This window comes from Acipenser ruthenus, chromosome 9 (genome assembly GCF_902713425.1).
Source record: "Acipenser ruthenus chromosome 9, fAciRut3.2 maternal haplotype, whole genome shotgun sequence".
Taxonomy (NCBI): Eukaryota; Metazoa; Chordata; class Actinopteri; order Acipenseriformes; family Acipenseridae; genus Acipenser; species Acipenser ruthenus.
Window position 1 is genome coordinate 33619672 of NC_081197.1, and position 24075 is coordinate 33643746.

Here is a 24075-nt window from a genome sequence, read left to right on the forward strand (position 1 = left end):
AGGAGATAGAGAGATTAGAGGAGGGCGAGGAGGAGGAGGGAAAGAAGAGGAGGTCAGATTTAGAGAGGTTGAGTTTGAGGTGATGCGAGTGCATCCAGGAGGAGATAGCAGACAAACAGGTAGAGATACGGGAGGGGATGGTGGAGTCAGAGGTGGGGAAGGAGATGAAAATCTGAGCATCATCAGCATAGAAATGGTATGAGAAACCATAGGATGCGATGAGGGGGCCCAGGGAGCGGGTGTAGAGAGAGAACAGGAGAGGACCCAAGACTGACCCTTGGGGGACTCCTGTTGAGAGAGGGCGAGGTGTGGAGGTTGCTCCATGCCAGGTTACCTGGTAAGAGCGGTTGGAGTGGTAGGAGGAGAACCAGGCCAGAGCAGTGCCAGAGATTCCCAGGTCAGCGAGAGAGGATAGTAGAATAGAGTGATCGACAGTGTCAAAGGCAGCAGAGAGGTCGAGGAGAATTAGGACAGAGGAGAGAGAGGCAGCTCAGGCAGTTTCGTGAGTTGGTGACAGACAGGAGGGCGGTTTCAGTGTAGTGAGCAGAGCGGAAGCCAGATTGGAGAGGGTCGAGCAGAGAGTGGTTGGACAGGAAAGCAGAGAGCTGGCGGTGTACAGCCCGCTCGAGGGTTTTGGAGAGGAAGGGTAGGAGGAGACAAGACGGTAGCTCTGGAGGGAGGTGGGGTCGAGGGTAGGTTTTTTGAGGAGGGGAGTGATAGAGACTTGTTTGAAGGCAGAGGGAAAGAGTCCAGAAAGGAGAGAGGTGTTGAGAAGGGAGGAGATGAAGGGAAGTAGAGCAGGAGCAGCAGCTTGAAAGAGGTGAGTGGGGAGGGGGTCCAGGGCACACGTGGTGGGTTTGTGACCCTGGAGCAGGGAGGAGAGGTCAGAGTCTGAGAGGGGAGAGAAGGTGAAGGACGGTGAGTTAGTAGGGGATGCAGTGGGTGTAGGGGTTGGAGCGGGAAGGGGTGGGGGGGAGAGGTGTTAAAGAGTTTGCGGATATCTGAGATTTTAGAAGAGAAGAAAGACGCAAAGTCATCAGAGGAGAAAGAGGAGGGAGGAGGGGGGAGGGTTTAGGAGGGAGGAGAAGGTAGAGAATAGTGTACGTGGGTTGTTAGTGGAGGCTTGGATTACAGATTGGAAATAAGTACATTTAGCAGAGGAGAGTAGAGGAGAAGGAGGAGGGATTTCATGCATACAGTATGTAGCTGAAGGCAATCAGTACGCAATCTTCACATGCAGATTGGAGCCTTGGGTGCAATGTACAAGAAAACTATTTTGAGTCATGAAGTGGAGTACTAAAATGTAAGTTCAGCGTGACTTTTACAATTATTTCAACTATAGTGGGATCTTTATGTTTTGTATTTGAGGGAAAAAAAAAACTACCAGCAGCACAACCAGTAAACACAGGAGCACACCTTTATTGTAATCCACTCTTTAAAGGTGGCAGAGCATTTGTACAAAGTAACCAGAAGTTGTTTACATTTTCAGCATTAGTAAGCAGATGAACAATGTTTTCATTTGATCAAAACGCAATACAGTAAGCAGTAGCTTGCAATTCCTGGTCTGAGCAGTTGTTGCACTGCAGAGAAGCATGTGGGTATGTTTTTTTCTAAACTAGTGTTCAAGTAACAGAGTGGACTTGTGCTTCTAATATACTGTATGCTCCAAATTTGCTTTGTTTATTGCTTGGATTGAGATTTTTGTAAAATGCTTTCTCTAAATGTTCATTTAAATGAGCCCCCAGTCTATGATTTTTTTTTTCTAACCTACAGCTATGGCCAAAAGTTTGTCATCACTCTATAGGATTAACACTTTTTACTTTTTATGTGGGAGATATTAGTTTTTTTTGGTTTAAATTGCATACTTCAGTTTAAAGTATAGTAAAGCTACATATTGTTGCTGCTGCTTCTGTAATCCCTTAATGAACTGTTGTTCAAACTAACTTTGTACAGGTCATGATGATCTACTTTATCACGACTGATATCTCTATTTCATTAAAAAAAAAAAAAAAGCACAACTGTGGCCGACGTGTTTAGTTATTGTAATTAGAATCCAAATTATATAAATTTAACATCAAGGCTGGGGTTATTTAGATCTAACACTGTTTAGATTTTTAAAATAAATGCTATATTCAGTGTGGGTCCTGATTTTTTGGTTCTGAAAGGCTAATTTCCATTCTGCTCTCTCAAATTTGAAATAACTTTGCATGAATATTTGTTATTCCAATAATAATTGCTAAACACTGAGGATGGCCGCTTGAGGACGAAACGTTCATTTGTTCATGGGCAGCAGTGTGGAGTAGTGGTTAGAGCTCTGGACTCTTGACCGGAGGGTTGTGGGTTCAATCCCCAGTGGGGGACACTGCTGTTGTACCCTTGAGCAAGGTACTTTACCTAGATTGCTCCAGTAAAAACCCAACTGTATAAATGGGTAATTGTATGTAAAAATAATGTAATATCTGTATAATGTGATATCTTGTAACAATTGTAAGTTGCCCTGGATAAGGGCGTCTGCTAAGAAATAAATAATAATAATAATAATTTGTTTATTTATTTTTTATCTTTATCTTCCGTAATCAATGAATAAAGAGTACAAATAAAGATGAAGACATTCTGACATCATTTGATTTTGTTTTTGTATGAGTCATCCAATACGCTAACAGCTTAATGATTTGCTGCCAGGGCGACACGCCTGATTTGTAGAACTTGAGAAGAGAATTTAATGAAGCGCAAGAGTATGTGAAAATAGTTTTACAGAAGGCATCAACATACAGTAAAGGGCTGATCAGCCTCCCTGGCTCCACTCCACAGTGTCATTTAATGTGAGTAAGATTGGGAACACGGTATGTTGGCTGTATAATTTGTGTAAAATATAAAATGGATCAAATATTGATGGATACATTTGAATGTAGGATTTCTAAGTGAACTGTGTTTTTTGTGGCACAAACAAAATAATTCATAAAAAACCATGACATGCATTTTTCTTTCTGTCATGATCACTGATAACAAAATAACCATCTTGATCTCCCAGTTTCTAAGACGTATAATGTAATCTAATCTGAAAGTCTACTAGTCCGAGGCACCAAGTACTATCCATGTAATGCAGCTTGCTTACAGTAGTCAGCAAAAGAGAAGGCTAGGTTATGAAGTTAAACCTCAGAGCTGTGTGCTTCAAATCAAATGTATATACTAGTAGCTGCACACTACATGATTCACAGAACAGTGCAGATGCTCATTTATGGAAATTATTACAGTGGTATAGCCAAAATGCCTAGCTGGGTGCCTGAAATGGAAAAGTTTAAAACAGAATGAATTAATTCTCAGCTACAGAATGTTTGTTAATGAATGTAATGAAGTAGCAGTAATTTAGCATGTAATTAACTCCTCTACACTTTTAATGTCTAAAGGTGAAAGACATTGTTGCACTGTTTTAAAACACAAAGGGGGACTCTATTTTTGTTGAATCCTTGAAACGTTTGTCATTGAACTGAAGTTTCTTGTGTTTCTCAATTTAAATTGTATGAGTCATATCCTACTAAAAAAATGTGTCATACAGTTTATTTCATATGGTTATTTGGTTTGTTTTTTACAAAAAGGTGTAGGCTGGGATATTTTTTAATATGACTTTGTCATTCCACATTAATCGGGGTATGTAGCAGGGCAGAGGCTGCGTGTAAATATATGGCACGGCAGAACCCTGCCGATAAATGGATTGTGTTATGATTTGAAAAATAATGGTTTGATTGTGCTATTGTATAGTTTAATATGGTTTGGCAGTGGCGATGTTAGCAGCTTGTCTCTGCCAGACTACATCCTGTGAGAATGTGTGGTCGGCAGCTAATGATTTATTCACAAATTGGCTGTCGGCCACGCATATTAAAACTCTTGTGCATAATGCGGCCATCTCCGAATTGATTTAATGATTGCTAATTCGGAGATGGCCACGTGTATATAAGCTAGTCGTTGTCTGTGTTTGGGGTGGGTGTTCAGAAAGGAGGAACGTGAATGAGAGAGCGAAGGAGGTAAAAATTTAAAAGAACATTTGCTACGACCAGCACGATACTTGTTTGGTGTCAGGGTTATGTTTTTGTGATTTGCTTTTGTTCAAACTGTTTATTTTGGCTCTGTGAGCTGTGTTTTTGAATGTCCTTTTGATTTATTTTTGATATAAATAAACACACTGTCACACGTGGTGTTAGTATTGTGATCTGGCAACAGCGCCTCCACAAACCCATGCCAGGTACTGCGGGTACACATTTCTTTGGAAGAATTGGGTTTTTGTGAAGAAAGAAAGAAAAGAGCATGGAGAGGTACAAGAGGTGGCTGAGGACCCCACCCTCCCTGTGGCTGAGAACGGAGGGGAGGCACCTGCTGGGGGACAACCACCTGGATATCCTCATGGATTTCATCAGCCTGAAGCCCGAGGTCCAGCTGGGGATCAGCAGAGGATATCCAGGGCTGAGGAAAGCCGTGGAGCGAATGACGGAGATAGTGGAGAGGGTCTAGGAGGAGTGGGAGGTGGAGCAGTCCTAGTTGGCCTGGGCCGGTCCCAGAGTGCTCCTTTTGCCTGTGCTATGGCCATGAGGAGGAAAGCTGCCCGGAGGCCGACTGGGACAAGGACACGGACTCGGAATGGGAGGAGCCCGAGTGTCCAGCGGCCAAGAGGGGAGAGCCCGAGAGTTCAGCATCCAAGAGGGGCGAGCCAGAGAGTTCAGCACCCAAGAGGGGAGAGCCTGAGAGTTCAGCGGGCAAGAAGGGAGAGCCCGAGAGTTCAGCAGGCAAGAGGGGAGAGCCAGAGAGTCCAGCGCCCAAGAGGGGAGAGCCCTAGAGTTCAGCATCCAAGAGAGGAGAGCCCGAGAGTTCAGCGGGCAAGAGGGGAGAGCCCGAGAGTTCAGCACCCAAGAGAGGAGAGCCCGAGAGTTCAGCACCCAAGAGAGGAGAGCCCGAGAGTTCAGCGGGCAAGAGGGGAGAGCCCGAGAGTTCAGCGGGCAAGAGGGGAGAGCCCGAGAGTTCAGCGCCCAAGAGAGGAGAGCCTGAGTGTCCAGCACCCAAGAGGGGAGAGCCCGAGAGTTCAGCACCCAAGAGAGGAGAGCCCGAGAGTTCAGCGGGCAAGAGGGGAGAGCCCGAGAGTTCAGCGGGCAAGAGGGGAGAGCCCGAGAGTCCAGCGCCCAAGACGGGATAGCCTGAGCGTCCAGCACCTCTACTCCATTGCATTAATGTGCAGCAGTGGTTAGGGCTCTGGACTCTTGACCGGAGGGTTGTGGGTTCAGTCCCAGGTGGGGGACACTGCTGCTGTACCCTTGAGCAAGGTACTTTACCTAGATTGCTCAAGTAAAAACCCAACTGTATAAATGGGTAATTGTATGTAAAAATAATGTGTAAAAAATAATGTGATATCTTGTAACAATTTTAAATCGTCCTGGATAAGGGCGCCTGCTATGAAATTAATAATAATAATAATAATAATAATAATAATAATAATAATAAATTAACTTAAAGAGCAGCGTTGTATGTGTATGACATCAGTAATGTACAACAACAAAGACATTTCACGTACTGTACTGTATATACTGTAGCTCTCTCAAGACAAGTCCTCCCACAAAAATAAATGTATATATCTTGATCAGCTATAGAAACCTCCACTCATAACCAATTAGCTAAGTATTAGAACATGCTCTGAACAAGTGTGCCTTCAGGCAAGAATTAAAATCTATTCTTGTTGTTTATAATATCTTTGATAGGTATTCAACTATGAAGAAGGGGTCCATCAAATTTTGGGTGGTGGTTGTGGCTGCTTTGAGCTTGAGCTATAGCACTTTTATCCTGACCAAGGTGTCCTTTGCATCACATAGGTAAGAAGTCTACTCACATGAAAAAGGTTTCACAGTTATTTTTGTCTTGGGTAATTAATTTACTTGTGAAATGTTTTTTTTATGGTTGTGCCGGCATGGTTACGATTAAACTTCATGTCTCATTTTCAGTTTATAGCATTAAAAGTCTTGTTAAAAGTAATTTTAAAATGTAAAAGTGTAGGTTGTTTTCATAAAGCGTTAATCAACTGCTGTTCAGCCCATCTAAGCTCGCTCAGTTCTTAGAAGCTGATTGGACTCAAAACTTTGTCAAGTTGGGTCTTAAAGGATCCAAGTAATTCTGCCTCAACAAACATTTCTAGGTAACTTATTCCATACCATCACAGTCTCTGTGTGAAAGAGTGTCTCCTTCCCTCTGTCTATCTCCACTTACTTGCCAACTGTATTACAACATTTTCAGAGACCTCAAACTGTCATGCATGGAAGGGGTTCTTAACTTAAGGACAACATATTTTTTGTAAAGCACAACATGAAAAATATTGTCCGGAGAATATGTGTCCAGTACTGGGTGATGGTACATCCAACATGATAAATAAATGTTAGAAACCCTAACCTACTTCAATGTTACAAGATAAATTTATGTAAACACTACAAATAAAGAGAAAACAGAGAGGGTATATTTTTTCTATTTAATCTCACTTATGATTTGGAATATTTCCAGATACATGCAGCTTGTTTAATATATAACCATCTTCATATCTGTGTTAAATATGCTTGTACACAGCATTCACAATGTATCTGCAAATTGAATCCACAATATGACCCATATGGAATATTATGGGCCTTATGGACCCTAATATTTATTTCATATGTTGAAAATATATGGTGCACCATATATTTTCATTAGTCTGTAATTAGTCATATACAATAAATATATGGATTACAGACTAAAATATATCTGTATATGAAAAATATAAGGATCATACTTTTCTACCATATATTAAAAATATATGTTTGTTCCATAAGGGGATTAACACCAAATACAATTATTTGGTCAACGTCTAAGACCTAACCTGCAATCATTATTCAGTTAAAGTTACTATACCTGGTGCTGTTTTTTCTTATTACAACCTGCTTTACTGTTTTTGAATGCTGTGCTGTCATGCATTTCCATGTATAAAATGTTTTATACGGTGCACAGCTGAAAATAAGACGTTAATGCAAATGACACAATACAACATTTCGGAAATGACTTAACACCTTCTGTCACTTGTTTTTAATAAGCAGATTAAAAAAATGTGCAAAGGCGCTTCTCGTCTTTTGGTGTGATTCCTGACCGCTCTGGTGCGTCCATTCTTTCTTTAAACAGACTCTGGAGCGATATTGAGAGGAACGGTAAACTTGTTTGAAACTACCGAGAGTCTCTATACAGCTCAAAGAGTTTAGCTGTTTTTACCATGTTGCAGTGGGAAAAATTAAATCACTTAGAATTATCATCTGTACCAGTATCAAAAGTCTGAAACTTTCTTACATCAAATGTGAAAAAAAAACGTAAATACCTCTTATACACAATGAGATATAAGTCGTCAAACTAAGGTAAAATTATTCTTCTTCTTCTTCTGTCTACTTTTTAAGGGTGTGTAGCGACTTTTCAAACAGAAAAGCTAAATAACTGGACATCTACCAATCATGTGATTCCACATGTTGGTCAAGGTCAAAACAAACCAGGGTATGCAAGCAGTTTGATATCCACACCATTTATATTAAACAAATTATTTATGTTTTAAAATAGCACATATCGCAAGAAAAAAAAAATACAACTTGCAACATGATGTTCTTGAAGAGCACACGACCTTAGCCCGCTGCGCCACTGCGCAGTTGTTGAAATGCGTTCATTTTTTAAGCTTACAACCAAGCCTGACCAGCTTTCCTGAAAACAACAAGGTTCTGCTCGATTCTAGAAATTTTCGATTTCCTGTTTGAAAATTTATAGTTTCCTGTTTGTTTGGTAGATACCATAGAATGGAATTGTACACAGGAGTGGCATGTAGCTTCCTTGTCTAAATCTCTGATTTCTGTTAAATTGTAGTTCCTCGTTTAATTAAAAATAAAGGAAAAATGTATTTGGTAGAAATAAATAAATTATTTAAACAATGCATAGAGAAATAAATACATTTAGAAATAAATATTTTTAAATAAATAAATGTAGAAATGTACATGTTTATATTATAAATGTATAAATAAATTAATAAACAGCAATCTAGAAAACTACATGTCATATTAATTGATTTGGCTGATGCGTTTATCCATAGCAATTGACATTTATATACCTATATAAAAAGTACAAGTTTCATGTAAAATATATATATAGTGAGGAACGGTAGTTCCTCATACAAGTTAGAAAAACTTGTCGGAAACTGCCGATATTTAGTTATACATAGGGCCACGGAAAATTCAGGGTACTTTGGTAAGTTTCTATTGCAAGTTGCCTAAAATTAATAGCGCATCAAAGAGTGTCATCGAAGTTGAAACATTTAATGGCAGCTACTGAGTCAACATTTACATTGCAACGTTTAAAACAATCTTTTAAAATGTAACAAACAAGGGTCATTTAAATGTGTTGGCTGAAAAAAGTAACAAGCAGACAAAACTTATTAAAACAAAAAAAGTTTGGATGACAAATTCGGCAACATGGTCGAGTTTTATAAACATTTAAAACTTGTATACAGTAATTAAACGGACTGTGTTGTATAGCGTTATGCTGACTTTGAAAAACAAAATGTGAAAAACAGGGTTAAGTGCAAGTGACAAAACCACACTACACACACTAAATTATATATGACGTTATAAACCACATAACATCATGCTACTTGAGCGAATCAACCTGTACAAAATAATCTGAAGAACAGGAGAAATCGTAAATCGTATGCGACTTTTTATCTATCTCGCGTGTTGTGCACACACAAACACACACACACACATATACCACACACGCTCACACACACACACACGCTCACACACACACACACAAACATACACACGCTCACACACACACACACACACACACACACACACACACACACACACACACACAAATAAATAATCTGGCCCGTGAGCAGAAAACTAGTTATTTGTTGAAGGCCAGCATGGGCAGCAGTGTGGAGTAGTGGTTAGGGCTCTTGACCGGAGGGTTGTGGGTTCAATCCCAGGTGGGGGACACTGCTGCTATACTAAAATAAATAATACATAAATAATAATAATTGTGGATCTTGTTGCAGTTTCAACACTCATGGTTTGTCTTTGTGGTGTAAAAACCTGTCCATAACTGCTCGTTCTGCATCCACAGAGTTTGGTGGAATTGACAAAAAACAGAGTGCAATTTTTGCCATGTTTCGGAATCTGATTTCATACCTCATCCAGAAATCAACAATATTGACAATTTTCAGGGTAGGCAGTCAAATACATGATTTCCGTGAAATTGTGAATTGTCTGTGGCCTTATATAACAAGACACTAGTGATCCGTCGCTTGCTGCATCTGTGGAGTAGCGGTTAGAGCACTTTGTTTTTGAACTGGACGGTTGTGAGTTCAATCACATGTGGGGTACACATTGCTGCTTTACCTAGATTGGTCCAGTAAAAAACCTGACTGTATAAATGGGTAATTGTATGTCACAATTGTAAGTTGGCCTGGATAAGTGTGTCTGCTAAAAATAAAATAGTAATAATAATAATAATAATATGCGTGATTGGTTAGTACTTGGATGGGAGACTGCCTGGCAATACCAGGTACTTCAAACTTTTCTTTCAAGTTTTACTTGTTTAATTAACAAATAGTAGATTAAGCAGCAAAAATGAGCTGATTTACTTTTAATTTATTGATGCCCGCTTGCTTACACTCGTCTTAAATAATTCCCACCTCACTTTGCTCGCCTTAAAAAAGATTCCCGGGTCGCATTTGCTCGCCAGCTACTCACTACTATTCTCCACCACAGAGATAACACGGACATAAACAAACAAGATAGCTGCTTCTGCATCCAGCGCTCAAAGAATATCATGGACATTTGCAGAGTTTTTTAGATGTTATAGTAATAAAATAATGACTTGGATCGCATTATTGAGGAGTTTGGTGATAAAACGAGTGATTAGGAGATGATTTATTGGTATGAGGAGTTATGTGAAAAATACACTGAACAAGCGGTGGGGCGGGGCTGGAGATGCAGTACTGAGTGTCCTGTTGATATGCAGTGCCCTTTAAACCTGTTTTACTGTGAAAAAAAATACTTTTAAACAGCGTGTCTAACATAAACTGCTCGTGTGAAAATAAATTGGACCTGACGCACTGAATAAATGGACCGCAAACGGAATTAATCGCTATTGAAATAATTGCATAAGAGAAGTTATAAATATATTTATTTCACACCTCCACCCGCTGTTTTAATTGCAATTGGATCATTCCAGACACCGCCTGATACATGAGCGCAACAAACTCAGCAATGCATTGATCATTAATACATTTTAAAAACAAAACATCAGTCACAGCATGCATTATATTCGGGACAGGACATTTCAATTTGATGAGAATAAGCAGAGTGTAACATTGTGGCGGAGTGTCCCGCCCCTATGTATTATTATTTGTATTTTTGTTTGCGGCGCGGATAAAAGCGCCGCGTCTTTTGTTATTGTTTTTTATTATTTATAGTTAAAAACCCTGTGAGGATGAATGACTGATCAGCTACTGATTATTTAACTAGCTGACAGTCATGCATCCTTACCAAACGCATGCAGACTCTGGCCGAGGGGTAATAAGATAATTAACAACTAGTTAATCCCTCGGCCAGAGTATAAGAACCTGCAGCTGTCCGTTCTGCTGGGGTGGAGTGTACAGAGGAGAGTACGGGAGAACACGGGAGAGCGAGCAAAAACAATTGCTATATTTAATATACTTGTTGCTGTTTATTTGTTTGGCAAACGCGCCTTTTTGTTTTGTTGTTTGTTTAAATCTTTTATTTTTGTTTTGTTTATTAATAAATACGCTGAGTGCCGTTGCACTCAGCTTCACCCGCCCATCCATTGTTTTGGTTTCTGTACTTCCTGGTCCGTGACGTCACCACTGCGAGCCAGCCTGTCACAGACATAAACAGAACTGACATTAAATTTGACTGTATTACGGATACATCTGTCTTCTTTTCTTACATTTACACTGCAAAACACGAGGCTGAAGTTGGCTTCTTATTTGCCAGCTTCTTATTCGCCCAGCTTCTTATTCGCAAGCTTTTAAGTGCATAAATGTATTTGTCTACGTTGAAGAAGTAGCCTTGAATTTAATTGGTTAAATCACGTTGGGCCATCGATTTCTCTGCAGGTACCTGAAAAGGGGCAACCCTCCTGCAAGCCCCACTTGTATTTAGCCCGGCCCAACGTGGTTTACTGGGGCAGAACAGAGGGCAAAACATGCCACATGCCAATTGCACAGCTTCTTCACTGGAAAAAGCCTTGCATTTAAAGGGTTAAATCACTTCGGCCTGCCGATTTCTCTGCCGGTACCTGACAAGGGACAAGTGGGGCTTGCAACCCCTTTGCAAGCCCCACTTGTATTTAGCCTGGCCCAACGTTGTTTACTGGGGAAGAACAGCGGGTAAATATGCCACATATGCCAATTGCTCAGCTTCTTATTCAATCTTTATGTATCTATGTTGAATAAGTAGCCTTGCATTTAACGGGTTAAATCACATCGGCCCGCTGATTTCTCCACAGGTACCCAGCGAGGGGCAACCCCCTCTGCAAGCTACACCTGTATTTAGCCCGACCCAACGTGGTTTACTACGGCAGAACAGCAGGTACACTTGCCACATATGTGGCATATTTACCTGCTGTTCTTCCCCAACTCATTTATAGAAATGACAAATGGGTAATGATTCCTGGTAGCAAATGTAGACAATGCAAAACTTCTCCATTCATGAAACGTGAACTTATTCAATCAGTAGGGAGACAGTCCAACTTATGCTTTGGGAAACCAAACCAGACGGGACCGTTACAAAATGACACAATGCTAAGTTTACTGCTGTGCAGAAGAGCACAATTACTGTGGACAACAGGAATGACCAATTAGCTTCCATTATCATACACCAAGGTCAGGGTGTTACTTCAGGACACTATGTGTCTGTTCTTGCTGTGGGTGCTACTGGAAAATGGGTGCAGGCAAATGATGCACTTATTGAAGTCAAACCATGGTCAAGAAATGCAAACGAAATGTATATGGCCTTTTATGAAGAGATCTAATGCTTTACAAATGCCTTCGCCTAAGTTCATAACACCACTATATCAAGGAGAATAATGTTTTTTTCCAGCATTAAAATGTGTTAGTATACTACCCTTTAGCACGGACATGCATATGTACCTTTTGAACCATTCATAACATTGTAGTTTTGTACCTACGTAAATATCAATATATCAATACCTACCAAAATAGACATATTGTTTTCACCACTCATGCAACTATAAGAATACAATGTTTACACTTTCAATACTATCCAAAAGTCCCTTCTACCATTATTTTACTTTCAAATCTTTTATCATTACTATCTTGTAATGTCTGTCTGTCTATTTACCATACACATTCTCGAATATCTTTCCCTTGCTTTATTCATTATTTGATGAAGTAAAAAAAGTGAGAAGTGATATCTATAACAAAAACATTGTCAATGTAAAAAAAAACAAGTTAGAAAAACGCAACAGCCATTTAAGGGTGTGATATCAAACACAATTGTCCAAGTTAGGAGAAGTAATTAGGCCAATCTTGTCAAGCAGCAAGCAAATAGGCACAATTGGAAAGGTGCTGGAGCCCAAGTTTTTGTTATAGATAGGATATACATTGACTGCAGTGCAGGACAGTTTCAGTCTCTGTCAGCCACATGTAATACCTGAACACTTTAGGTAAGTTTGAGCAGTCTTTTATAATTTATATGCAAGCATTTTTTAGACTACACTGAATAGTTGGCTTTATCCATTTATAATTTTCTTTTCAAGGATTAAAAAAAAGAGCAACCCTTTTCTGTGTTTTTCTGATGTTAATGGCTCAACAAAAGACACAAGCCTTGCAAACCATCAATTACCATATGGAATTCAAAAATCAGGTAAGGTTATTTTATTACTTGATTTTTTGTTTTTTTGCTTTTCATTTTAAAACCACTTTGGATAACCTGAATTAGTACTGGCTGTTTTTACACTTCAAGATGTAGATTTAGAAGGGCTAGAAACTGTTAGCAACAGGAAGCATTATGTGGTTGAAACCCACGATGCTGTTCTCCATTTAAAGACATTAGCAGATGGCCAATGAATATTTCCTCATTTATTACCGCTGCATCACTTGTTGTTCCTTGTGAAACTACTTCGGATACCTGCCAAGTGTTTTTTTTAACAGCATCTGTCAGACCTGCTGGTTGATCCAGTACAACTGAAGCACTTACAACAAGGAAATGTTATCGAGCAAGGAAAGCATGTCTCTTAGTACACTATATACGCATTCTAGCTATTTTTTGACAAGAGCTTTTGTATTTTCCTTTTATAAAGTTCTAAACTCTATGACTTGTAGTTAACACTGGGCTGGGCCATGTCTCTCAACCAGCTCTATGCTGGAAATGTTTTTGACATACCTCTAAAACGTGATATTGATTTGTGTTGCTGCCAGCAGAGATCTGATTTAAAGGATCCAAAAAACAATAAATCAAGTTCAGCTGAAGGCATAAATAGAAGGAAAACTGTTTTTTTAAAGCACAAAAATAAATATTTCACTGATTAAAATATTTCAGTATTTACTGATATTGAAATTATATTTGTATTTATATACTGAACTTTTAAAAATTGTTTTATTGACAAATGTAATATGGCTTTCAGATGGAGCAAACTGGTGGTTTGTGAATGCCTGGTTCTTGTGCTGCTTGTAGAAAAAACGTGTATTGTGTGTACAAGTTGTTCATGGTATTAAAGGAGCTGCACACATAGCTAATGAAACAAGCGTATCAGTTATATTCTTTCTCCCACAGCAACTAGCTGTCAGTAACAGGAGTCTTATGTTTCTTTGTTTTGTCCTCCCAGAATCAGCATTTGCGACAGTCCTACACATCTTGAAAGGATGTGACCTTCCACTTGAAGTAAAGAAGTGGGTAATGAGTTATATTGCTTGGCTAACTAAATTGTAAGGGTTGGAAAGCGTTGTCTTTACAGAGCTACTATGTTTTTTGTGTCAGTTCTTTTAGTGTATACCTACAGTAAGCAGCAATGAAACAAAGTACTGTTGTAAAAACAGGTGATGAGGCAAGCAATGGTTATGATTCACTGACGTGCAGTAGTTTGCTGCTCTCAGACGTGCATTGTACCGGGGCTGCGCCTGAATGCAATACATGTGTGTTACTGCAAGTAAACTCACAAAATTTACTTTATAATTTGGGAGGTATATTGATTCAGAATAGAAAAAAGATTTTTATTACAATATGCACTCCATTAAATTACCCAATATTTACACTGAGCACATTCTGAAATGTTCTAGCCTGAAAGAACACTCATTGTGAAATTTACTATATTATATATGTTTGTACTAATATAGCTCTGTCATGCAAAGCAGTTTTGTTGTTGACATAAGCATGTCAACAGCTCATTGACCTTCTGTTGTAAATAAATCATTGGTAATACAAATACTATTAAAATACTATTAATGCCTACTAAATAAATAAATAAATAAATAAATAAATAAAATAATTTCTTTCAACAGAAACAAGTGCAGGAAGTGTGTTGTTGTCGGCAATGGCGGAGTCCTGAGAAATAAGATGTTAGGCAAACGTATTGACTCTTTTGAAGTTGTAATAAGGTAATTATGAGTGTTCTCCATTAGAAATGAAGTGCATGTTGTCCATGCTGTACCAAGGTCTCTGCTAGTAACCCTCAAGTTCTGGCTGCAGTACATTAACATCAACTAACCAATGAAACATATCTTTGGGGTCCTTTTTGGTGGTGTTGCACACTAAATCCAGGCATGCATAATTGGGTTTAAAGCAGACTGTAACACTGGTCAGGGCAGCACGTTGACATTTCTCTGCTTAGGAAGTCAGTCAATGTGGTGATGCCATTGCTTAACTTCTTCAGTGTATCAATGTCCTGCACATGTGTGTGGGTGTGTGTGGTGGTTTCCTGTATCACTTGCACAATTTTGCTTTGCCTGCCGTCAGGGCCCTATGGACTCGCCTGTAAAGGGGAAACCTTTGCAATAAGCTACATATTATAGGGCTATATAGGACGACAGACACACATCATACAAAAGGGAGAGGTCATAGGCAAAAAAAACAAAACACTAATAGACGTATCCCCCCAACGCAACAGCACACGACCATCATGACAGTAAACAGACATAATGAAGCGTTCTGTCACGTCGCAAACACACTATCACCTGATTATGTTGGCCAATCAAAGTCTGATTATTGTGGCTATTGCTGGGCGTAAAAACTACTAGCTTGATCATAAACGAAATTGAAATACTTACACGATATTTTTAGTGGTATACAAAAAGCAAAAATAGCAAAAGTGGGTCAGATGAGGCAGAGGATGCATAGCGCTGCAAATACTATTGCATTGAGGTACATGTTTGCGCTGACAAGAACATACTGAAAAATAAGCGACACATTAAACATAAACAATAAAGTGAACTGAGAGACAAGCAAGTCATTTATGCGGCTTTTACACACACTTGAATAAAAAGAAAACACAGAATAAGTGTGTTAATGAGTTTGTCAGAGCACTGTGCTTTGCTATGTATCGATGACCTCGTGCGACAGTACTGTCTGTCCATCAGCTAAAACACTGCCTAACACCGACGATAATCGTAAATATTTGAGAGAAAATGGTGATGCTGTTTAGTTGGTAAACGCATTAATGGAAATGCCTGGTGTGATTTCTGACACGTTAATTCGGTGTCTTTTTTAAAATTATTTTATTTATTTATTTATTTATTTATTTATTTATTATTTTTACCGATTGTATCCCTATTTAATATATGTAAAATAAACTCTGAAAGAGATAAAACAAAACAAAACAAAAAACAACAACAAAAAAAAAAACACGCGGAACACTACATACATGCTACCTAGGACGGAGCTGAATCCAAATTCTGAGCACACCCCTAATAGTGGTGGTACAGGGCCATGCCCTCCGTACCCATCCTCTTCTAAGCGTTAGATTAGACCAGTTCAAAACAAAACTATTGTGAAAACCAGGCAAGATGAGCAGATCTTACCAGACTCCGTGATTTGTATTTTGTTTGCTTTTTTTTCGTTAGGATAAACAGTGGCCCTGTGCGTGGGTACGAGAGTGATGTTGGGAAAAGGACCACGTTCAGACTGTGCTATCCTGAATCCATCTTTAAAGATCCCAGAGATGCTGATCCAGACACAACTGTAGTCATCATCCCATTTAAACCACATGATTTAAGATGGGTGACTGATGTACTACTACACAAACCAGTGGTAAGACATATATCATCATACATTGTGACATACCTCCAATTAAAATGAAAGCCATCAGTGCAAGTTGTATTCATTTATATAGTCTTGCATGTGATGTGTTGTCTCCATGAGCCCGAACAAATTGCCTTCAAATAACAAATTACCGACTGTAGTGAAAACAAGACTCAAGTGATGTACAGTAAATAGAACTTAAATTATGTATGTGAAAGCATTTCGATCTTGTCAGATATTTTCCACTTTTCACATTGTAAAGTGTGCAAAAAAGATTATTAATTGCATATTAATTATTATTATGTTACTTTAACTTTGAATTGGATTTTTACTTTCTGCAGACTGCCACTTAGTAGATAAATGCAGTAATTGTTCATTCTTTGAATGGCATATTTCTATGGCATTGTACACATTCAAATTAAGTTGTGTAAAACCTAATTGTATTAAATGTTTTAATTATTTAAACCCATACTATACCACAAAACACTTATTGTTGAAATATAACAAGTTTACTGCAACTGTGTTTGCTTTTCTTTCTGCACAGCTAAAGGGCTTTTGTCTGAAACATCCTGATATATATATATATATATATATATATATATATATATATATATATATATATATATATATATTAATCATTTAAAACTTTTGTGAACATCCCCCATTTTCTTCATTTGTTTCATTTTTGTACACTGCATATATATATATATATATATATATATATATATATATATATATATATATATATATATTGTAGCACAGCGGGGAGGGGGTTGAAATCCTCCCCGCAGTAAAATGTGTAGTTTTGTTAATGGTGGAAGGGTTTTGTTAATTGTTTTATTACTAATTATCCCCTGCACCTGGTAGCCATTGTTAAATTAGAACCAGGTGCAGGGTATTTAAGAGAGGCAGTCAGTTTGCTCAGGGCTGCTGTGTGGAGATCCCGCTTGGTTGTGTGTACAAGTGTAGGAAGAAGAAAGGTAGAGTAAACCTGTGTGGTTTGTTTTGTATCGGTAAGCAGCTTAGCTGCCCGATGGTCAGTCAGGGACTGTATTCTGTTTAGTTAGTACTCCTTTGAGGATTTTGTTTGTTTGTTTGGGGTGCTTATGAATAAATATACAGGCCCTGTCCTGTTTAAATAACATCTGTGGTCCAGTAAAAGTTTATTTTTCATACAAGAAGGTCCCGAATTGTAGCAAGGTAACCCCACTTTGTTACTATATATATATATATATATATATATATATATATATATATATGTGTGTGTGTGTGTGTGGATAGTAGCTATATTTACACTGTGGCCCATGCTTAAAAAAAAAAAGCCCATCAACAGTCCAAAGCACCTTTGACCATTGTTTTAGTCCAATTCTGTGTTCTTGTGCATTTTTTAGCCTTTTAGTCTTGTTCCCCTTTCTTAACAGAGGTATTTTTACTGCAACACATCCTTTAAGTCCTGATTTCAAGAGTGACCTTCATACTATTGATTTGATGGACAACGACACCTGTGCCTTCTGCCAGTTCTGTTGTCAATTCAACGCCTGTCTTCTTTCTATTCCTTAAGGATATTATCTTCAAGTATTGCTCATCCTTTTTAGACAGCTTTTTGAATCTTCCAGTCCTGGGTTTGTCAATTACAGATAATGTTTCTCTGTACTTCATGATTATGCTTCGGATACCACACCTTGAAAATCAAGTGGTGCAAGCTATTTCACTCAATGTGTTTCCTTCTTTATGCAAGTCAAGGTTGTTATAATAGTAGAAAACACTAGTGGAGGCTTTGAGTAAATTGTTGATGCTCATAATGCACCAGAGTAGAAAAATGCAACATGTCTAAGACTTTTGCATAGCAGAGTCTGTGTTTGTGTGTGTATGTGTGTGTGTGTGTGTGTGTGTGTGTGTGTATCTATAATGTATGTAAAAATATATATATATTGTAACACGACTACAACTCCCTCTGGTTCGTGGCCCCTTTTCCTTTTTTTTCGCCTGCACGCACTTGCAAGCGGGCTCTTCACACAGCAGCCCCAAGTACACTGGCTGCTTTCTTTTTATACCTGGCAGCTGGCCTTAATTTGCAATAACAAGGCCAACTGCCAGAACAATTAACAAATGACAATTAACCAAATTAATAACACAATTAAACCAAACAAAAATGTTCCTATGCACATGTTTTTCTGCAGGGAGGATTTAACCCTCTAATGTATATATATATATATATATATATATATATATATATATATATATATATATATATATATATATATATATATATATCAAGATAGATAGATATTACATATATAGAAACTGATTTTTTTTTCTTTCTTAGAATGTCACAGGATTCTGGAAAAAGCCTGCTACAAAACTAATTTACAAGCCAGATCAGCTCAGGGTGTTAAGTCCTTTCTACCTGTACAAAGCAGCCCACAACGTTTTTCACTTACCTGAGAAATTTCTTCTTGAAAAGGTAAAAAGATGTAGCAAACATGCTCCTCAGAAGAGATGGAGGGAGACTTGGACTGAACAAAGCTCTTCTAACAATAATGTAGTGCCCCCCCCCCCCCAGTTTAACTGCCGTGCAGTGTTACATGTAATGGCCTTTGAATTAAAATTACAGTGCAGTATTTTACTGTCAGGACTACCACTGCATTTAAGCATCTGTGGCTTACTTATTTTCTGTATTTTCATTAAACGGAGATGCAAAGCTCCGCAATCCCACTCCCTGTGCCTTCTACATGCATATCACACAATAACATTGCTGTACTCAGTATGTATTCAATGAACGTGTATTCACTTTATTGAAACACATTTTCACTAACAGAGAACACAAGAAACATACCTGCACAATGCAGTGGTGCAGTCACTGTCTGATTACAAACAACGCAGTGTTTCCTGTGTCATTGCACTATCCACGCTGCGTATGTGCTTAATCACGCGAGAAGTGATCAAATTCAAAAGCAGCTTTTATTGGCTGTACACATCATTGCACTTGATCAAGTACTGTATTACATGTAGTCAGTTTGCCCCAAAATGATTCTTATAAGCGGATTGCTTGATTCTTACAAGTGGATTATTTTACATTGGTTGGTTTAGGAATGATTTGGTCCCAGTGGTTCTGATCACTATATGCAGTTGATTCTTATATCAGTGATTCTTATAAATCCATTACAATAAAGGCTAGTCAGAATATTTTTAAACCATATATTTAAATCATTTTTAGACTAATACAGCTCCTAATCAAGTCAAAAAATCGAACATATTTCTTTAGATTATGTTGTCCTAATAGACAGTAGAAATCACATGTGAAACATATGCAATAGTTGTAAAGAAACAATATTGTTTTATTAGTCAGATTTGCCTATTTTTTCCTCAGATACTCCCAACATCAGGAATTATTGCAATCACAATGGCTCTGGATGTGTGCGAAAAAGTATATATAGCAGGGTTCAAGTACGACTTATCTTCAGACAATTACCTGCACTATTATGGAAACGAGACAATGTTTGAGATGACAAAGGTAAATGCATTTAACATTGTTGGTAGACATATATTTAAATGTATCAATTTGTAAACATCAATGTATAGTAGGTAATAAGACCAGTGCAGATTGTTCATTTGAGTTAAAATGATATATTGCTGTGACACGATGGCTTGTGGTGACGTCAGACCAAGAAGGAAATCCAGAACAGTGTTGTGAGTAAAGCGCTGCTGCTCAGATTTATTTAAACAAAAGAAAGATTTAAACATAACATGAAGCACTAGCACAAAACAAGCAAAACCTCAAACAAGTATTGTGCTGAACTGTTTCAGCACAAGTAGCAATTGTTATTTATTCTCTCTCTCTCTCTCTCTCTCTCAATCTCTCTCTCTCTCATATTCTCCACTGCGAACACATCAATCCCGAGTGAGTGATTTGTGCCTCTATATATATACAGCTGTGCTGGGACTCATTTACTAATTAATCATTCACTTGAATCCCAGCATGTGAACTAATTTGTGCAATCCCCATGCCCACATACAAATACACACTTTACTCTGCACGTGAAGTGATTGTGCAAATACAAATATACATTTAAAATCACCCGTGCTACATAGCCCAATTTATACCCCATGCATCATGTGGCAATGTGCCCCACCCCTGTGTGTATTTGTGTGTTATATGTTGCATGTAGTGTGTTAATGTTGGTGTATAGATATTGCTGCACGGGATGTAAATGGGTGTGTGTAGCACAAGTTATTTAAAATGTATAATTGTATTTAGGCACAGGGATTGCACTTCACTTCACGTGCATTTAAAGTATTTAATATGTGAGCACGGGGTTGCACAGAATTAGTTCACGTGCTGGAATTCAAGTGAATAATTAATTAGTAATTGAATCCCGGCACAACAGTATATATAGATGCACAAAGCACTCCCTCGGGGTTGTGTGTTCGGTGAGTAGTGAACGGGACAGAGAGAGGAGGAGAAATAAAGTATATTAATAACAATTGCTATTGCATGCTGGTAGGACCAGCACGATACTTGTTTGTTTATTTTTACTCACCGTGTTTGTTTGTCTGTTAGTCCACCGTTTGTTTAAGTGTTAGTCCATTTTGTTTGTCTATTTATTTTGGCGTAAAGTGCCGTGTGCTGTTTTTGTTTCAATCTTTTATTTGTTTCATTAAAACACTGAGTGCAGCAATTGCGTCTCAGTTTCAACTCCAGTACTGTCTGTCTGTGTGTTTCTTTCTGGCCTGACGTCATCCCTACAGCTAGCCTGTCACACGCCAATACTTACACACATCATAAAACACAAAATACCCATGGGCGGGGCACCCCACCCACAATTTCACACATAGTTTTTTCGTACTCGCTTGTTTCATTGTATCTAGTAAGAGGTTTAACGATTTTAGAATTAGCTCCTTATTTTAGTGGGAAAACTGAGGTTGGGATGCATTTGTGTGGTAAGTGTTCATCTATCTGTTTTTTATTTGTGGCTAGACAGATCTGCAGCTACAAAGCTAATGTATATGTGAAGCACTTCCTTCTCACACAGGTGTATTTACTTCTAATTAGTCTAATTCAAAATTATACCTTCGTGCAATTTTTGTATTCTTTTTCTTTCAGAATGACATTCACGACATCACTGCTGAGCAGATTTTTCTCCACCAGCTTAAATATAGACAAGTAATCACTGACCTGATAGAAGAGTGAGCACCAACTGATCCAAGGCGACTTACAGAGAGTAGGGTGTCTGAACTATGCATCAGCTGCAGAGTCACTTACAACAACGTCTCACTGAAAGACGGAGCACAAGGAGGTTAAGTGACTTGCTCAGGCACCAAGTTGTTTACAGGAGTTGTTGACACCTTACAATCCAAGTCGTACTCTAAGATCGCAGGATGTGGGGCTGTTGGTTGTTCCGAGAGTGAATAAAGATGGTGCGGGAGGGACGGCTTTCTCTTATAAAGCCCCAATGTTGTGAAATGCTCTACCATCTTCAGTCAAAAAAGCAGGGAATCTTTCTATTTTTAAAACAGCATTGAAAACCTATTTTTATATAATGGCTTTTTTTTACCATAATTTTATCACTGACTATATATCGTCTTTTTAACTGTTTTAGGAATTATCTTTGCTTTTTAAATGTTGTATTACATTGTAAAATGTTGTAAAGTGCCTTGAGGTTCCCGTGATGAAAGACACCATATAAATGTAAATAAATAAAATAAGCAAACATTTATTTTCACTTCAAAAACACAAAATTACAAACTCTGGTACTGCAGTACACTAGGTTAAAGAAATGCTTTTAGACTTTCTTGCACTTCCTGGGTTGTCCTGGAGAGTGAAGCTGACCCCACCTATTCATTGGATTCTTTCTAGCTGCTTCCCCTATTGACTGACATGAAAGTTTGCTATGTTTAAACCGGACATGTTCCTAGTAAAATTGCCCATACTTGCCTTGAAATCTGCCTCACCTTTGTTTGGGTACATTTGTTGGTACAGTTGTTTTGCCTTCTCCAGGACCAGCACTCAGCTTATGGAGTGCTTTATCAAAATCTCATCATCATCTTTGTGTACAAGTCATCTATTTTCTTTGCTCTGCTGTCTTTCCTGTGCCTTGCAAATTGTTGGATTTTTTTTTTCTTGGCTTTTTTTTAATATAGCTGACAATTTCCCGATACTGTATTGATACCACTGTCAAGTTTAAAACATGTATTTTCAATGTTTTCTTTGAATTGAAAGCGTAACACATTTGGCAGTCTATATACACGGGTTCACATAACCTTAATTCTGTATAACATGTGTTTGATGAAATGTGTTTAATAACAATTTGAATATACTTGAATGCCGGTTCTGATCAAATATATTATTACTCCATGCCTGAATATACTTTTAAAACCAGTTCTGATCAAATATATTTTTAATCCATGTCTGAATGTATTTTCTGGGGATTTAATACTATGCACTTTTTTTATATTTTAATTGAATTGTGTTGCATTTAAAAACAACAGTATTTTTTTCTTTAAATGACAGGTCTGTTTTATTGTTGTATGTTAAGTAAGCACTCATATATATATATAGTATCTCTGAAACCAAAAGGATAATATTAAATACATTATTAAATTAGAAATAACAACATAAACTAAAAAGGTATATTGAATAAATTAAGTTAATCTTTGTATTTTAATTGAATTTGTTTACATTCAATTTTGAAGATACAGTAATAAATGTACCTACTTAAATCTGTTTAATTTGACTTACCCTACATATTTAAATTTAATCGGGTAGATGTAAGGATACACGCAAAATGATTTGCAGGTGTAAAACCCCCATAATGCTGCCATAAAATATTGTTTAGCTGCTGTAAAGTCTGAAGAATGGTGTTCACCTGGCGTTCAAATTTACACTTTGCCATCATTAATCCATTACAATTATATTGAACTGCATTCAAATGAAGAAAAGAGCATGGGATTGGGCAGGATCTGGATACTATGTGGGCACAAACATTAGAATGTGAGGTAAGGATTTTGCTTTGCTCCCTCCAAAAACTTCACACCTTATACAAGGTGCAAACCATTGTAGAAGCGAGTAACTAAGAGCTGTATAAAAGCACATACCTGCAGATTGTCATTGGCTTCAGGATGGCTGCTGTGGTACACTTCCTGATGTGGCGACACTTGGCTCTTGTTGAGGAGAGGCAGGAACACTTTGGAGGAGAAGGGCAAGATAAAGAAGACCCTGCATATTCAACTGAATTTAGGGATGAACTAGACCCCAGCGTCAATCTAGGTACGGCAATCCCTGCACATGTGAAAGTGCTGTGTTCTCTGCACTAATTAGCCTCTGGTTCCTTTCACATTTGGAATGTCTGGAGGGATAGCCCAATCCACCTTTTCCAGAGTGCTAGGCAAATTTCTGGATCTCATGCCAAAAAGGGCAGGCCAATACATATCATTTCCTAAGGATATTAGCATAACTGATGTTGGCTGAGGCTTTTCCAAACAACTCCGCTTCATGTTGCCTCAGCCGTAAGGAATCTACTGCTCCCTGTACTCCTAACTCTGCAAATGCAGCCACTAAATAGACCGATGCGCTCATTAAGACCCTCATTATCATAGTTGTGGATCATTATTTATCCATGTTTAGTAATTTGTTAAGCATACATAGGAAGCAGTGCAAAATAATTGCCTGGCCACTAGGCAATTTGAATTTTGCATCTGCAATTATTTGCACTGCACCTATGCTTACATCTATCCCAATGTGTTGATTTGGGGAAAAGTATTT

General features: G+C 38.2%; 1 protein-coding gene across 7 annotated transcripts; it reads left to right on the top strand.

Annotated features, from left to right (window-relative positions):
- Positions 1–1149: 1149 nt before the first annotated feature.
- LOC117405374 (type 2 lactosamine alpha-2,3-sialyltransferase-like) lies at positions 1150–22818 on the top strand. Of its 7 annotated transcripts, none has more exons than XM_034008373.3 (10): positions 1154–1303; positions 2683–2843; positions 5742–5852; positions 12838–12944; positions 13906–13969; positions 14579–14674; positions 16136–16322; positions 18640–18777; positions 19684–19827; positions 21418–22818. In XM_034008373.3, the coding sequence occupies exons 3-10, from the start codon at positions 5752–5754 to the stop codon at positions 21502–21504; spliced, it is 924 nt and encodes a 307-aa protein (XP_033864264.3). In that variant the 5' UTR covers positions 1154–1303; positions 2683–2843; positions 5742–5751; the 3' UTR covers positions 21505–22818. The 7 variants fall into 7 exon arrangements, with proteins under 7 accessions (XP_033864267.3, XP_033864262.3, XP_033864264.3 ...); XM_034008372.3 differs by having other exon boundaries at positions 2683–2822; XM_034008371.3 differs by lacking the exon at positions 2683–2843 and having other exon boundaries at positions 1151–1303.
- Positions 22819–24075: the final 1257 nt, after the last annotated feature.

Excerpts from the sequence above, each read along its gene's own strand:
- LOC117405374 (XM_034008371.3), top strand. The coding sequence starts at position 1,284 with ATGAAGTGGAGTACTAAAAT. Across the intron at positions 1,304-5,741 it reads ATGAAGTGGAGTACTAAAAT|GTATTCAACTATGAAGAAGG; the intron begins GTAAGTTCAGCG and ends TATCTTTGATAG. Across the intron at positions 12,945-13,905 it reads ATATGGAATTCAAAAATCAG|AATCAGCATTTGCGACAGTC; the intron begins GTAAGGTTATTT and ends TTGTCCTCCCAG.